This window comes from Nelusetta ayraudi, unplaced genomic scaffold, assembly GCF_046127955.1.
Source record: "Nelusetta ayraudi isolate G7.1 ecotype Tasmania unplaced genomic scaffold, CSIRO-AGI_Nayr_v1 ptg000048l, whole genome shotgun sequence".
Lineage (NCBI taxonomy): Eukaryota > Metazoa > Chordata > Actinopteri > Tetraodontiformes > Monacanthidae > Nelusetta > Nelusetta ayraudi.
Window position 1 is genome coordinate 12,650,327 of NW_027466098.1, and position 17,663 is coordinate 12,667,989.

A 17,663-nucleotide genomic window follows, 5' to 3' on the forward strand; every position below is an offset into this window, starting at 1 on the left:
GGGGGGGTGGAGGGGCGGTTAGGGGCGGGAGAGGCGGCGCAACGTCTCATTGTGCGTCTCAGACACGAGCGAGCGGAGACGTAGTCGACTTAATGGTGCGTCGCCGTTGTTGTACTTTGCATGCAGTGGTCGCTTCTCTGCATGCGTCTCCTCTCTTGTGCTGCGTGGGAGGCTGTGATTCATAGCACATGACTCACTGCTCTGCTCTGCCCGGCTCCGGCTCCGGCTTGCATCCTTTCACCAGGGATGCAAAAGTCTGCGCAACACACACACACACACACACACACACACTCAGTGCCACAACTGGTCTCGGTTAAATCAGTGTTTTAGCAGCAGTCACATTGCAGCTGTTTTAATCCTGGACACAGTGAAGAGGTTTAATTCAAGAGGCGGCAGATCAAGAAAGTACGATGCAAATAATCGTTAATTCATTCATCGTTAGTTGATTGACCTTATCAATCGATTAACAATTCATTGATAAGCAGTTTTTAATTTTTAACTTGATGAAAACTTAAAGGCCCAGTGTTTAATAATACTCCTCTTGTTTTTACTCTTTTTTTAGAAATAGTTCCCATCCGTAAACCAGCACTTAACAGTAGTGAATTAAACTGTTTTAGTCCGTTTCCTTCCTTTCACACCCTGGGGTGTCTAAATGTGTAAAGTGTGTGTAATATTTGAACCTCCTCTTTTTCTTTTCCTGTCCCGTCAGGCGTTCAACTCGGAGACGGACAACTTCAAGCTGCTGTACGGGGGCCACCAGTATCACGCCAGCTGCGCCAACTTCTGGATCAACTGTGTGGAGCCCAAACCGCCGGGACTCATCCTGCCAGACCTCCTCTGAGTTTGGAGCGCTGCTAGCGCCTGCTGGGTGGAGGAGGGGTGGAGGTGGGGGAGCGGCAGGGGCCATGGAGAGCTGAGTGGCGCACACTCACACTTTACAAAAGATGTTGAAAATCACTGGGTCGTCCCTTTCTCTATTTATTGTTCTCCGTTCTACATTCCGACCATGTTTTGGCAAATCAAGCCGCCACAGTCGGAGAGCTTCTCTGATGAAGAACCAGCCGCGCTGTTATCGATGCCCTCCGGCGGTTTTGTATTGTGAACACTAAGAAAAAAAAGTGTGTAAAGGTCAGGAGATTATTCTCACTGTTCATGATACTAAACCTCCCATCAAAATCTGATTTCTGAAACATGCTTTGCATGTAATTTGTATTCTTGGATCCCTTCCCACTGAAGCAGAGCCCTTGACTGTAACATTGCATCTCACCTGTACTTGATGGATCTCTGTGGCTGTTAAAGTTTTATTATCTTTCTAAAATATTTAATGTTCTAACCTTGGAAGGTATCTGTCTTTTGCTAAATTATGCTGAGGGAACTGCTTTGAATGTTTTTGCACTGTCGTGGATATTTTAGCACCTTTTGGGCGCATTTGAACGATGTCTTTTATAGGGGGAAGGTTCGGCTTCTGGGCTGTGAAGAAAAACATCGTACTTTGTTTGAATGTTTTTTGTTGGTTTGTTTTTTCCGTGTAAATTTAGCGCAGTAGTTGTTGAAGACTGTGACTGTGAACTACTGTAATGGCCGCGGTACTTTATATTGCTGTCTTGCAGTAGCGGTGCAACTTTGATTGTAATGTGAATGTTGTGTAAATAAATCAACATAGAGTTTATTTAAAGTGCTGCATCGTTGAGTTTGTGCTCTGATTTAATACATAAACACTGTTGGTCACAAAATGCAGAAGATGAAAAACCGGATCATGCTGTCCGATCAATCAAAACACATTCAAAAGTAAAAATGAAAATTTCTAATAACAATAAATTGCTGTCACCCTTTGTTTTCATTGTATTTGCTCATTTTAATATCGTATGTTGGGGTTTTTTTTTGGGGGGGGGGCAAAAAAAAATGTCTTAACAGCCCAAAATTCACCGAAATACCAGTCTTATCGTAGTATAACATGAGACAGAGTGATAGAATGCACAATGTGAACATGTCAGTAAATTGAAAACAATCAACATACTATATATACTGTTCTGACGGTTTTCTTTTGGGGGAGGGGGAATAATAATTCTTTAAACAGCCCGAAATTCAAACAAACAAAATGACCGCAATATCTCTACAAGTCTAAAATATTGAAAAATCAACATGCAGCAGTGGTTCCCCAACTTTTCCACACCATGGCCCCCCAAACAGTATTAGCATCTGGTCAGGGAGCCCTTACGTCAACCAATAGACAGCGTTACAAAATATGTTCAAAAAAACAAAACAACTTAGAATTATTTTTAATTTCTCTCATTTGCCATTTAATAATTGTTACATTTGTTTAGTATAAGAATACTATCAACTAACGTGTTGATAATCATGACCATTTTTCTATATGGCTGTAAAGCCTTACTTCATGTATGCTGCTACATTTTCTTACTTTAGTGGGCCAATTCTAAGGTTTTTTACAGCAGTGTCTGCACAGCTGGGTTGTCTGCCTGTTCCTTTGGTCTCTGTCATAAACCGGTCCGCTTTGTACTGTGTTTTTTTTTTTTTTTTTTCAAAAAAAAAACAAAACCCTGCTGTCATAGTTTTTTTAATTTCTTGAACATGTTGAGATTTTGCTTCTTCTTTTTTTTCCGTGCAGTACTACCAGAACGGCCATCCCAGCGAGCTTCAGGCAAATCTGAGTTGCACATTTTTTAATCCCCAAATTCTTCACATTTTATGTGTTTATGCAGCTTCTTTTTTATATACTTCCCGTTTGGGTGCTGCTGCACGTCCTTCCTCTATCTTCCACTCAATAATGCACATTCTCTCCAGACAGATTGGCCTCATCTCCATCACTTTGCCACAAAGTGGAATGGATTGTGCTTTGACGAGCCTGCCAGACCACCGGTGGCAGCGGAGCTCCAGCCAATCATTGGAAAACTGTCCGGCGGGGTTCTGCGAAAAGCGCTCTGATTATCGCTCTCGCCCCCTTGTGCTCAGGTGTGTTCCATCACATCCATTTCACATCTCACACACTCCCTCTAATTCATTTCCGAGGAAAAATGAATTACCTTCCTCCCACAGTGAACACAGGGATTATGGAAAATTACAAGCGCGAAAAAGCAGCCACTGAACGAGACTGCGGGCTTCTCTCTCAGGGCTGCTCCTGTCATCGTCACGCCTGCTTGTTTTCAGACTGAAATATCACTCTGCGGGAGATGAAAGTGACACCGCGCTGTATTGACTGATGCTTGGTGGTATTTCATGGCCTAAATCAATAGGATTATTGTTGTTCAACAAAGAGCTTTTGCTAAATTTTCTCACAACAAAGCCTCCTTTCAAAATGCTGAAGATTAAGTGCTCGTCCCGAAAGGGAACAGACTTGGAGAAAACCATCTGGACATCGATAAAAACCATGTAATGCAAAACTCCCACTATCAATGTTATCAAACAATAATGTGTTTGCGGTCATTGAACCCTGCAGAAATGATCAATTATTAAATTTTTCTTTTCTTTTTCTTGTTTTTGGCTAAACCTGTCAGTTTGCCAAAGCATGCACCTCTGCAAATCTGCCCTTTGTGATGTCATGTCTCTGGGACATAATGACAACACCACCACCCAGGTGCTCGTTCTGCAATCTGAGACCACATGACTTTTGTGGGGTTGTGCCAGTGGAATAGGGTGGATATTGAAATGGGTCAAATGTGGGTCAAACATAATATGCTAAATTACACAAAATTATACAAAAAAAACCCCCTCTGAATTACTCATTTAAACATGCTTGGGAATATATGTGGATTTTTCTTTTTCAATTTTACATTTTTTTGTGATTTTTACTCAAATCTGAGTGATCCATGTGGCCCTGGAATGCATTCTACATCATTTGGGGGGACGAGGTGATGGGAACTTTTAAAGTCATGCATAAAACTTGACAGAACAAAGTGTTTTTCAGCTCCTGTTTGTTCTGCCCGCTCCTTATTTATCATTCACGGCAGAGGCACCTGGCTGCATTTTGTCCCATCAAACGTCTCACGCTGCTTCCCATCGATCGGCTGTATGGCAGCATAAACTCATTATCCCATACGTGAGGTTCTCTCTCCCGGCCCGTCGCTTCTCATCCCTAACCTCTGATGTGTGCTGGAGTTCTGTTCTAAAAAAAAAAAAAAAAATGTCACAGATAGTCTACAATGACACTCTTGGAATGTGCCCAAACACCACAATTTGATGCCAAACACACTCATGGTATCAAAAGAATGGCCACGGCCCTGGAAGTGGATTGTGTTTGTTTGCTGGAAAAAAACGAACAGACAAAACACTCGGTCGGTAGCGCTTTGGTGTGTTTACAATCTACAACATTGTTTCAACGGCGATGATGGCACGAGGCAGCTCTCAGATCTGAGGTCGGGCTGAACTAATGTCCACGTCCAGCCGAGCCCTCAGATGTGATGAGTCACCGTCACACCGCGGAGACTCGTTCATCCGCTCGCTGACAAAGAGGCGCTTGTTCTCTCAGCCTCGGCATAGTTACGCATGTTTTTGTTTGTTTGATTTCCTGTTTTTTTTCTTTTCTTTTTTCCTCCCCTTCAGCGTATTCAGCGCCTTTACACAGAAGCGCTAAATGTATTTCAATGTGTTCTCGGAGGCTTTTGTGTAGGTTTCTGTGTGTTCCACTTCACGGTGGCTACGACCATTTATGGCTGCAATTTTCCGTGACACACACACACACACACACACACACACACACACACACGGTTAAATGAGGGTATGTCTGAAGGAGCTCTGACAGCAGTGTGTGTGTGTGTGTGTGTGTGTGTGTGTGTGTGTGTCGAGCTTGTTAAAAGCGTGGCATTGAGAGTTTCACCTATTGATATGAAGCAGAACTGCAGCGCATACCAATTACGCTGAATTATTAAAGGCCGTATAATCCCAAACCCACAGAGCCCGGCGCTCGGTAATTAATTTTTAGCTGCAGCGGATCATGGTCTCCGGTGGAGATAAAAACCTGCGCAGAATAAAATGAATTCCGATGCCGAAATACAGCCACGGCTCATTGGCTGAATTTCACATCGTCATCGGAAATTCCAAAGACCCTAATAACGACAAACGCTCATGGGAATATGATTGTTTGTAGATTGGGATTGTTTCCTGTCTATATAATGTTAATATAGTGAGTAATATTGTATAATAAACTAATATTAAGTTTCTTCCTACAAACACGTTTGCATTATTCTTTTCAGGACTGTATCCTCCTTCAAGCTGCAGAATGCTGAATGGATAAAACACAAAAATACGACCACCTGTTTACCTGCGTGACTAATTACTGGGGGAAAGTGTTGCTGAAAATGTTGCATATTTAACCCTTTGTTTACAGCCTCTCTCCAAATGGCTTTATTTTTATCTTCCTGCTAGCACTGCCTGAAAGGGTCGAACAGCGCCTGGCTGGATGTGTCGTCCCTTACCTGGGAGAGGTGTCTGTGAGATCTCCAGTGCTCTCGGTGACATCACGGACAAGGAGGCCGGTCCCCAGAAACGAGTTTAACAGCACCTACTTTCTGCGAAGTGGGGCCAACAAAAGTAAAAGATGGACTGTAAATGCAGCTGTTCGAGGCGCTTTTATTTTGAATTACGGACTTTTATTTTGACACTCAGGCAACTGTTACCTTCGTACACTTAACGCAAGGACTGAGACGCACCTGTGGACGCTAGGTATATAATAAGTAATATTTACTGTATGTCCAAGCAGTTTACCAAGACTGGACTGTGAAGATTGCCTGGAAGAAATATCTAGATAACTCTGCCTTTGGTTGAGAAGGCTAAAGTGGTTAGTGTTAGCTTATGTCTTCATCTGTATTAGCCTGACTGCAAAGCAATGCCGTTTTGCTAATGATTGTGTACAAGCTGATGTTTTATTTTAGTTTGTCTGAACGTTTAGATAAATGACAGAACGTTCCACAGGCAAACCCAAAAACCGTTTAGCGAGGAATCAAAAGGTCTCCTGGAGTAAGTCAGCAACCTGTTCAAGTCAAAAGAACTATGGCTGTTTTAAGATTATTCCAAGAACATGCACATTTATATTCCAGAAGCCACAATTGTCGTTTTTTTCCCCCCCTGCATAAATTTAAACACACCAGAGTGTGTAGTTTTTAATATCACCCAGTGCGTGGATAAAGTCAGAGAGCAGATGGTGTATTTTCTCTTTTGATTATGTCTGTGCATCGGTTAGTAATTACTTACCCCTGAAGCTGTAGTTCTCCATTATTTTCATCTTCTTTGTTGATTTCAGGGCCGCAGAGTCCATCGGGTCCTTTTAAATGTCATTCAAGCTGCATTTGTCGCCCAAATGTTACTGGCAATCAGGTTAACAGTGAAAACAATCATTAGCGTGAGCATGAGCGTGAGGTTTTTGTATTTTTATGAATTTCTTTACAATTCAATCATTTTAAGGCGTCCCAAAGCTGGCCTGTTTTTGTCAACACTCCTGAATCCACAATTAACACATAATGCAATCCTGCAATCGCTTTTCCTGAGGCACATACTTCAAAAATGGAAAATGTATAGCACAAAAATATAGAGTATATGATATTTATTAATTATTTCACAACTTGTGACAATAAGTTTGACATACAAATTATAATTTAAAATGATCATTACCTTTAAATTACTGCTGTCACTCAATTATGTAGCATCGGAGGATTCTATGACTCAGGCTAAGTTAAATCAGACTTCAGCCAAATATCTCACACACAATTCACACTTTTGCCTTCAACCATTATACTTCAGGCGTAATGGTCACACGATCTGTTCAACTGAGGTGGGGAACTTTGTGAAGAGCTGACTTGAATTTAGAAAAAGAAAAATACATGATTTTGTTAAAAAAGAAGAATTGGGCCATTATTTTGAGAAGGCAACATTACTGACGCACCGTCATGGACGGATTGTGGTAAATCAGCTTTTTGTTCCACGAATCTGTCACAAGCCTAGAACAACCGGCTTCTGTGTTGTGGCGATGTTGTGCGTTCCCACTTGACTACGTACACGGGGCAAAACAAACAAGACAAACTAATTTGTGACAGCCCTTTCAGTTCCTTTCAGCCCGACAATACATATATATATATATATATATATTTTAATAGAGCATCCAAAGCACTACAATAACATAGTGAGGTCACAGGAGGGAAACAGTCAACCCTGTGGTACACAGGAACTTTCCTTAGACTGCACATCTGACAGGATTACACTTCCAAGAAGGCAGAAAATCTCACTTCAAAGTGTGTTTTTTTTTTTGTTTTTTTTTGCTCACTATCGGTATCTTCTGACAAAATATATTTCCAGATATTGTTCTTTTTTTTGTTGTTACACTTATCTTAAATGCTACCTTAGATTAAGAGCATGCTGCCCTTCACATTGAAAGACTACTTGCGAAAAAAAAACAAACTGGCACAATACCACCACATGACATCACATCAGGGAAAAGGACTTCAGTTGAAGAAAACCTCCATCAGGAGCCGGACGGGTTTGGAGCAGGAGATCGGAACGGAGCACACGTCAGCGCTCTCTCATCCCGGTTTTGCGGTGACATCATAGCGCTCCAAAATCCATCTTTTCGGTCCTGAGGGGGTGATTTATAGCTTGAAGTGGCCCTATTTGAAGACTCGACACGCAAAAACAAGCAGCACCGTCGACATCGACTGGTGTTGGGGTCACGACATTTACCTTCTCTTCGTTCCTTTTGACCGAGCGAGACGACCCCCCCCCCCTCACAGGCCCCAGTACGGAGCCAAGCTCCTGCGGTCCCTCTCGTAAACGTCCGGTACGACCCCATAGGGCGTCTGCACCATCTTCACCGAGTTCCTGCCGAACAGCTTCCGCTCGTAGTCAATGAGCTGCCGCCAGAAGCCGCCGTTGGGCCTGATGACGGGGCGGCGGGCTTTGACCCAGGCGTGGGCCTCGGCCAGCGACACGCGGTGGTACTTCATGAGGTAGGCCAGGCACAGGGAGGCCGAGCGGCTCACGCCGGCCGCGCAGTGCACCAGCACGGCACCCCGCTTGCGGCCCACGCTGTGGATCTTGTCGGCCACGCTGTCAAAGTACAGGGAGATGGGCGAGTGGGGCATGTCGGCCAGCGGCACCTTGACGTACTCCACGTGGGGCCAGTTGAAGTTGGGGAGCTCGATGGTGGCGTTGACCACGCAGGTGATGCCCTTGGACAGCAGCAGGCTGCGGTTGGAGGCCACGTTGCCCCTGCTGAGGAAGAGGCTGGGGGTGATCTGGGCGATGCCCCCCAGCAGGCTGCCATTCTCGGGCAGCAGCCTGGGCACGGCGGCAGGAACCATGGTGCTGCGCTGGTGGTGGTGATGGTGGTGGTGGTGGAAGAAGCCTTGGCTGCGGGAACCCATCGGGACGGCGGGGTTGGGTTTCAGAAGACGGGCGAAATGTTCAGCAAATCAGAGTTACAGCAGTGCAGCAGGACCAGGCAGGCAGCTCCTGAAACACACATGAAAAAATAATAATTTTCCTCTAAACTAAACATTTTCCTGTTCACTGTAGGCCGAGTACTCAAGACTGACAAACATAACAAAACCTTTCAAAGGCTCCCTATTGGCTCGTACAAAACAAGGCTTCCAAATGGCTCATATAAATCAAGGCTTCCAAATGGCTCATATAAATCAAGGCTTCCTGTAGGTTCGTTTAAATCGAGGCTTCCTATTGGCTCATATAAAATGGGGCTTCATATTGACTCGTATAAAACAAGGCTACCTATTGGTTCTTTCAAATTAAGGTTTTCCTATTAACAGGTGTAAAACAAGGATTTCAATTGGCTCATAAATCAAGGCTTCTAATTAGCTTGTTCAAATCGAGGCTTCCTATTGACTTGTATAAAACAAGGCTTCCTATTGGCTTGTATAAAACAAGCTTTCCTATTGGCTCTTTCAAATTGAGGCTTCCTATTAGCTAGTATAAAATACGGCTTCCAATGGGCTTGTATAAATTGAATCTTCCCATTGACTCTTTTAAATTGAGGATTCCTATTGGCTCTTTTAAATCAAGGCCTACTATTGGTTCATATAAAACAAGGCTTCCAATTGGCTCTTTCAACTTGGTGTAAGACTGCCTCATTCGAGCCAGCCTTCTGCTGGGCTGAGTTCAAAATTCAATGTATTGCCTAAAGACTGACAGAAGAAAAATGGGAGTAGTACAGGAGTGGGAGTCATTCTGAATGGGAGCGAGCTGGGAGTGGGAGTCATCTCACCAGGAAAGGGATGGGACAAGATTTTTTTTTTCTCTTGGAGAGGGATGGGACAGGAGAGAAAATCCTCTCCCATGTCGGCCTCTACCTCCCACCCCTCCCCGGAGGAGGCACGCGCTCAACCTCATCTCCCGCTCACCCATCCACGGGCCTCACGCAGATTACATCTCTCGCCTCTTCCTGCTGGCTATTACCGCCGCTGATGCCGTTGCGGATTGCAGCGAACCGCCGAGTGGAAAGTCATCACATCCTGCACCATCGCCCAAGAGGACGTGCAGTGTTTTGACACGCGGCTCCTCTCATCCAAATAGCAAAAAATTAACATGCAGATGTGCAACACGGACGTCCGGAGAAACAATAAATTGAAGGTCGTGCAACATGTTTTTTTTTCCCCCGGACTCCAAGTGAGACATCCTTGCAAACAGCTCTCCGCCGCAGGCTCGTGTCCTCCACACGATGTCCACAGGCCTGACGAGACGAGCAGGAGGTTGTTGTTTTGTTTTTTATCCCTTTTTTCCCATTTCTGCACCCGTCTCGTTAATGAGACACACAGGTCAACTGGCTGCTTTACAATGAATTCAACCTAGAGAAAAAAACACACACACTGCTCTCTTGCAAAGAGACTGCCTGCAGAGGTTCTTGCTTAAATTAACAAATAATAACGTGATGCAAATCCAATGTTCTCTGCATTCTGCCCCCTTTAGTTGTGGCTTAAAATAAAACTAAATTCACACAAAGAGTGCACTTTCATTAGTCCAACAAACTGTTAGAGAGGAGAATTTTCCCGCTTCAATCCATTAGTAAGAATGACTTAAATTTGCCCTGTGGTGCAAGTGCAGATTTTTTTTTTTGAGATGAGAAAACATAACCGATATAAGTGGGGCCTTAAGTGCTGGGTTTAGCTGAATTTAAAAAGCATGTTTTTGTTTGGTTTTTTGGTTTTCTTGGGAAGTGAACTCTGATCAGTTCCTTTGGCTTGCAGCGAGTGTGACAGCAAACTTTTTGAATTGCCGACAACATTCTGGGTGGTGGGCAATGATTCAGAATCTGCTATGAGTCATGCAACAGTGTCATCCAACGCAAAGTTTTATTTCTTTAAAAAAAACCAACGTTCTAACTCAGCGGGAGGCAGAGCTGAATCATAAAAATGGAAACAGGCAACTTTCCCCCAAAGCTCGTTTTTTTTTTTTTAAGGCAATTCAGATAGCAGAGAGTGCTAGTTTTAGTTTCTCATTCTCAGTTTTTGTTCTTTGCTATTCATTCCAACACCGTACTGTACTTTACCTGGAAAGGCATTTCTGATAACCAATTACGCATAAGCAAAACTGAAAGAGGAGACAGAACTCACTTTTCTGGAACCTGTGCACCAGGCAAGCCAAGACTGGAGACTATTCCCCGCTAAAGATCAAGAACCTGAGCCACAGACGTGAGAGTGACACTTCCTATCAAATCAAACACACCGTTACCGCCACGGAATAACAACTGCTCAGTGCGGATCCAGACGGAACTGGATATCAATTTTTCAGAGTGTTCAGGTGTAACATCACCGTCCCTGGCAAATCATTGTTCCTCCTTACCTGAAGGACTAACTATCTTTCATGCATTCTTCCCACAGCCTGTCACCCGAGTGTCTTCACCTGCAGGTCGGAGCGTCTCGTGTGACCGGAATCTATGTATTTGTTTCCTGGATTGGAAAGTATCCAGGCTACCAGCGGTAACCATGTTACCGCCACCGCCGCTGCTGCTGCTGCCGCCGCCGCCGCCGCCAGGAGCCAGGAGCCAGGAACCGACGTGGCATCCACACACGGTTGGTTGGCCTGGCAACAGCGTACGTAATTAACATACAGTACACTGACCGGCAGACGAGACGGAAGCTGTGATTTCTAGAACACCCAGGCATAGACGACGACGGCGTCAAGAGATCATTGGCCCGATCAGACGCGCTGATGAGCCACAGCGACGGGCTTCGCGGAGCTATGCTCCATCCACCGGGTTATTTTTACCACCGGGGAGGGCAGGAGTGAGGCTGCAGAGCGGAGGAGGGAGAATTATGCAGAGGCTGTCACCACATTAAAAAAAAAAAAAAAAAATCTACAGTAATCTTCAACATACTGCAGCTTAAAGTCGAACGCATTTCATGCACGGATGAAGATTATGTACATCAAGGAGGGTCAACTGGGCTTTTCACGGCACACCCTGACTAGCCGACACAAATCACACGACCATCTTCCTTTTTTCCTTTTTTTTTTTTTTTTGAGTTCCTTAAATGTCACCGGGGGAAAAAAAAAAGCAGCCCTCAATCACCCAGAGCGAGTCTGTCAACAGGTGGTCTCGTCTCGCAAATCTTCTTACGCACGTATCCGTTCCCGCCCCCCACCCCCAGCAAGGGAGATTCCTCTGGGGTCCGGTTCCCCTTTCGCTAACGCAAATTGGAAACGTGACCCACCTGTGGGAGGCGGAAAAAAACAAAAAACAGAGCGGCAGAGCTCGCAGTCACGCCTCCAGCAGTGAGACCTCGTCGACAACAGGATCCGGGCGGCGATTTTGACACTGAGGGTGAGTGAAACCAGAGAGATAAAAGAAAATGCGAACGTGTCCTCACTGCCCTCCAATCAGAGGTGGGGGGGAAAAAACACTCTGCTCCCCACCCCCGATGGTAATCAAGGGCAAACTCCTTGTTTAAACCAATCAACCAATGGCAGTTTTACAAGCCCGCTGTCAAGTGCAAAGAGGTCGACTTGAGCGCAGACAAATTCCTGCCGGTGTGTGTGTGTGTGTGCGTGTGCGCGCACCACGTCACACACCAGCAGGCCGAGGCAGGAAGGCCAGTCAGGCGCTGATAGATGGCCGCGGCTGATAGGTGCAGGATTCGCTCTGGTTTGGGGAAGACGTGTTAGACAGTCGCATCAGCGCCAGGCTGAAACAACGCGTCTCCACTTTCAAGCAACAGTCAATCAAACTGTCAATCTAATGAGACAAGCTCGTCATGAGCCTAAACTGCAGCGAGAGGAGGCCAGTCTCAGATTATAGAGGACAGGGGCGCCCGATACGTCGATCGCAAAGGTACAGAGGGGGAGAGAGAGAGAGAGAGAGAGAGAGAGAGAGAGAGAGATAGAGTGTGTGAGAGAGAGAGAGAGAGAGAGAGAGAGAGAGAGAGAGAGAGAGAGAGAGAGAGAGAGAGAGAGAGAGACTTCAGTCCTTCGTCCAACGCTGCTTCTTCCACTCACACACCAATTACCCTGACCTACGCGCTCAAAAAGATACTGAAAAACATCCTAACATAAACATACTTTTACAAATCAAATTAAAACATCGGCAGTTATAACCTTCTTAACACGTTTAAACCATGAGTTTGCTTGCAATGATAAGCATATAGGCACACTTGGAAAAAGTGAGTGCACCCGTGATATAGGACATTTGGTGTAGAAGCATTTTCTCGAGGCATTGAGTAGAAAACTTTTTGACTTCTTAACTTCAGGTGAATGGAATGTACCATCACGCTTTGTTGTACATTATATTATAATATAATGCATTGGTTTTGTTTAATAATACAAATAAGGCAACACTTTATTGTACAAGTATGTCTCTAAGGCCGTTTCCACATTATAATTAGATGCCCCGCCCAAGCACGTTTGGCATCTCCTCTAAAACTTCGCCGCTGCCGGTTAGCTTTCACCTGAACTTTTTTTTTTGTCCAGCCCCGAACTTGCTTTAGGATGTAGGCGGTCCAGCACAACACCACCGGTGACGGCAGGTATTAGTAGTAAATCCCCGAAACACACAAAGACATAAAGAAAAAGAGACGACTAGCCAAGGCTACTGTCAGCAGTTCATCGTGTCTGTGCACCAGTGCAGAAATCATCCAGGAGTTGACTTCACAAAAATTTCCTCCAAACATTTTTCACTCTTAGAGACCAACAAGGACCGTTTTTCTCCCTTCCGACTGTACATGTACCATTAAGTGTGGAGAATGCAATGTAATTAAATGAACTCGACTAGGTGTTCAGACCAGAAATGGGGAAAATTGACTTTTGATTGATATTCTTTTCAGAAAACATATAAAAGAGTAGGCAGTTCTGGACAACAGCATTCTGTGATGTCACGAGGGGAACTGAATCCAAAACCTTCACCACCATGCCAGGTGTTCACCCTGCTTCCTGAGACCACCACCTGTTCAACAAGACATCACTGCTGCCGCTAGGAAGCTTAATAAGAAGATACTTTAGAGTTGGCTGTAAACAGAGGGCTAAATATGCTGCTTTTTTTTTTTTTTTTTTTTAAACTTCATTAAGGAGATATAGATAGATAGATAGATAGATAGATAGATAGATAGATCAGGAGGGATAAATATGATCTGCCGATTGATCGCGAGGTTCTTTAAAACTCTTTCGTCACAGAAATAAGATGCGACGTCGCTGTTGTGATGTATTAAAAATGCAAAGATAAACGCGAGTCTCTCCGGTTCACCCAATGAGCGAACCGTCCCTGTGCGCACGCGCTACTCGTCCTCGTGCGCGTGACGCGCGTCGAGCGAGCGAGCGAGCGTCCGTTGTCAAGTTGGGAGTGTGATGGGGAATGAAGTGTGGAAAAACGTCAAGCAGGGGGGGAAACAAAACGCACAAACGCGTCCTCGGGCGGAAAAGGCGTCCTGCACCTCCGCACCGCCGCCACCACGTGCAAAAACACCGTCAACCTCGTCGGGAATGCAAACGCGTCTGTTTCACGTGTGTGGAAATTCAAAGTGAAAACTGCGAGTCTGTAGTGTTGAGGCGAGACCGGCGCGGACGAACCGGCTCCGTCATCAACTTACCGGCGGACTCCAGCCGGGCGGAGATAGATGGAGGTCCCTCTCACCGCCCCGCAGCGACGCTCCGGGCAGCTGTCACCCTCTGGGCAGTCACCTTCATGCAGCCGGCCTGGAGGACGGAGACAGGGTCGGAGCATCAGACACCGAACACCTTACGACAATGTGGCAGCAGCGGCGGTGGCTCGAGCCCATGGGTGCCGGTGTAGCGAGTCTGCCTGCTTGACAGCCGCCTCTGTGGGCTATGAGGGGTGATTAGTGCCGCACCGACGAGGTGGTGGCGACGGTGGCGGCGGCTGTGGCGGCGGGGGGAGCGGCTCGGCTTTACGCAGGCCCGGGCGAGACTTCCTATTGGCGGAGGCACATCCACGGTGAGACGTCAGAGATGCACGCTGCACTCAGCTGACAAGTGTCTGACGGGGTGGGGAGCGGTCCACCGGGTCCACCCCCCTCAGGAAATGTTGGTGCAACATGTGTTTGGAAGTCGGAGAACATGGTACCCACTCCACTACTTTGACTTTGACGTCGTCTGTCTTCAGTTTTGTGCAGACTACATTGGATGGCTGGTTTCTAATATCCACATTCCTCTTTTTCTTATTCTTGTTATTTAGGTTTGGTACTGTCTGCACTAATGTATGGTTACGTACATTACCACAATTACCATAACGTGGCAGGAAAAGAAAGGACATTTGTGTTCGATTTTTTTTTATTATTATTATTTTTTGCTCCTTTTGAAATAGACTTGAAATAGACTCAGTTTCAAAGCCACAAACTATTTGTCAGCAGCAGCTATTACATTGGCAAAGGCAGAGAGGGAGGGTGAAGGATTTGCAAAGTGAACCGCATAGATTTTATCAACACATCTGCATTTCAGTTGGGATAAAAAAATGAGTTGGGACCAAATGTAAACCTGCATTCTGTCGGTTCCAGTGTGATTTAAAGCAAAGCCTTTGCAATTTCTGTGGATTTAATCAGTTAAGCCAAAGGTGTAAATGTGCCTCAGGATGTAGAGTAATAATAATAATAATAATAAACATAAAAATAATTGTAGAGATTCAATTGATTTACAGTACATTGTCTCTGTTGCTCACCAGTTCCTGCTTTGGCATCGACTAGTCTTCAGAAAGGGGCAGGGGGAAGCCTGAGCGCATCCACAATTCACCAAACTTCTAAATACATCTCCTCTTCGGTAATAGAACCACCCAACCTCAGGCACTCTGTGGGTTGCAGTTAAGAAGGTTGGATTGTTTATCTCTTATCTTCAGACAGACCCTGCCCAGAGCATCAGTGGGAATCGTCTGGTCCCACACCTCAGAACTCCACAGGTGATGTCTGGATGAATGCACTTCAGTTTTCCAGTCTCAGGCACTGACTGTTGTTTTGACAGGTGCCTTTATCGAATCAAGTTCAAAAAGCCGTATTGGAGTTGTGAAGGATTCAAGCGTGTGGAAACACCACCTGCTGTGTGCATTTGAAGAAACGCAGCCAACTGGTTGTGGACCCAGACGTTAACCTCTGGCACATGCACTCTGTGAGGACCTCTGCACCACAGAGGAGAACGGCTTGTACTGTAGCGACGGAGCGCCTGCCGAGAAGCCCGTGATCACGTTTCACGTCCCGACGCACATCAAAAGAGGACCTGCGCTCCGCTTTACACTGGCAGTAAACAAGGTCGGGATCACGTGGCGGCGGCGGCGGCATTCCCTCAGCGCGTTGTGCACGTTTAACACGGCAGCGCACATGCAGAAGATGCGCACATTAGCATCGTAATTGTCGCCCTGGCTTTGAGGGCTTCCATGCGTGCGCGGAAAACAGAATGTCTAGCCCTGGTTATTTCAAATCTCATTATCCTCCTGGCTGCAGGAAACAGCTTGATGTCCTCGAACGCAGCTCTAACGCTTTGACCATCCATCTATAGACCTTCAGGAATGTGGCTGTCTGCCCTCCCAAACTCCCTCCTCCCAACTGTGAGCAGCCGTGTACAAAATCATAATTAGACATGCCTTCCCAAAGTCAATTTTATTTCAGAGAGGATCGGGGGGGTATGGCACTAACCGCCAGCCCGTGGCCCCTGCATTGCTGTCTCCTAATTACATTCCAAATTTAATCAAGCAGAAACAAACAGCGGGACCGGGCAGTGGAGCGACAAAAAATACATCAAAATGAGTCCCGGGCTGCTGGCTGTTTCTGCAGTTACGAGGACACCAACAGGAGCTGGACTGACTGTGAATTTCTCAGCCCCCCCCTCCCCCCAGCCCCCCAACCCCCACCAAACGCACACACACACCCCTCCACCTGGAATGCACAGTGGAAAGGAGAGATAAGAGCTCATGCTGGTTGAAAAGCCACCTGATGAATGTTTAAAGAGTCGAGGAAACGGTGACACAAAATGTCTGTGAAAGGAATGAACGAGAAAGAGAGAAAAGATCGGGTGGGGGGGGGGGGGGCTTGGTGGGGGGAGGGGTATATGTTTGAGGAGTGGTAGCCTTGAATTTGAAGAAATGGGGGGGGGGGGCACAGAAGATGGATGTAGAGACAGGGAGTGAGGGAGGGAGGGGAGACGGAGCTGCAGGCTGGGGAGACAGCGGCTGCGGTTCAGACCCGAAATGTCAGATGAGTCAGAGGCATTCTGGGATGTCGCTTCCATTGGCTTATTACGGCTCCGCATGGTCTGCCAGCGAGAGCTGGAAAATTTACAACGACAACCATCAGTGCAGTAACAAACACCTGCAGCGACACGGCGTGAAGGCGCCGTCGGCTCTCAGCCGCCGGTGACCTTGATCGACCCTGACCGGCTGTGACGAGCGGCGGGCCGGGTGTCGGCGAGGTGATTGGTGCACACAATAAAAAAAACAGCTCTAAGACGTCTGGATGCGGCTGTGACGTGCGCCTCCCGATGCGTTCTTTGATGATAGCGGCGGCGACGGCGCTCCTGGGGTCGCCAGATGGCGGCGTTTTAGCGTCGCAGCGGAGCCGTGAAAATGTCTGCGTTGAGAGAATCGTTGTCGATGCACGCGGACTTGTCACAACAGTAACAACCACTACGACTGGCTCCATACTGCTCCTTAACCTTTTAACCTGTCCCTTATGAATAATTTTCCCACATCCCCCCACATTTTTGCTTGACTGTTATAAATCCCTAATGCATACAATGACACTGATGTGTCCATGTATGATTACATGGAGGTTGTATCTGTATCTATCTATCTATCTATCTATCTATCTATCATGCATGTTTTGTTTCTGTACATACCTTGGAGGTCAAAACTGTGGTACAAATAAAATAATAATTCTCATTTCCCACACAGTGGCGTCTGCTAGTTTTGGTTCTTGGTGTGAGAACTAAAGCCCCCCCCAAAAAAATTCAAACTGAGCTGAATGCTGCTGCTGCTGCTGCTGCTGCTGCTGCTGCTGCTGCTGCAAGAATGAGAATAAGAATGAAGAACCGGGATGTTTGTCCCTGAGAAACTGTGTTTAAAGAGGCAACATCAATCCCAGATGACCCCAGCTGGTTGTAACACTAGAGGTGTTTATTTGAGTCTGTGCCTGTGCGTGTGCGTGCGCGTGCACGGAGTGGTAAGACGAGGAGAATGGAAAGTGCTTTGTGGCGCTGACGCTCCACCTGGTGCCGCTGGTTGCGGC

The 17,663-nt window shown here is 46.2% G+C and overlaps 2 protein-coding genes across 9 annotated transcripts in view; one reads left to right on the top strand and one right to left on the bottom strand.

The window, feature by feature from the left end:
• Positions 1 to 1,675, top strand: part of synrg (synergin, gamma) — a 28,151-nt gene extending 26,476 nt beyond the window's left edge. For all 8 annotated transcript variants that reach the window (XM_076036411.1, XM_076036414.1, XM_076036416.1 and 5 more), the window contains one exon: positions 710 to 1,675. In XM_076036411.1, the coding sequence (XP_075892526.1) occupies positions 710 to 841 (132 nt within the window). In that variant the 3' untranslated portion in view covers positions 842 to 1,675. The remainder of the gene's footprint in view (positions 1 to 709) is intronic.
• Positions 1,676 to 6,842: 5,167 nt separating this feature from the next.
• Positions 6,843 to 14,300, bottom strand: dusp14 (dual specificity phosphatase 14). The gene is made up of 2 exons (XM_076036404.1): positions 14,028 to 14,300; positions 6,843 to 8,454 (listed from the first exon to the last, which is right to left on the bottom strand). The coding sequence occupies exon 2, from the start codon at positions 8,364 to 8,366 to the stop codon at positions 7,728 to 7,730; it is 639 nt and encodes a 212-aa protein (XP_075892519.1). The 5' UTR covers positions 8,367 to 8,454; positions 14,028 to 14,300; the 3' UTR covers positions 6,843 to 7,727.
• Positions 14,301 to 17,663: the final 3,363 nt, after the last annotated feature.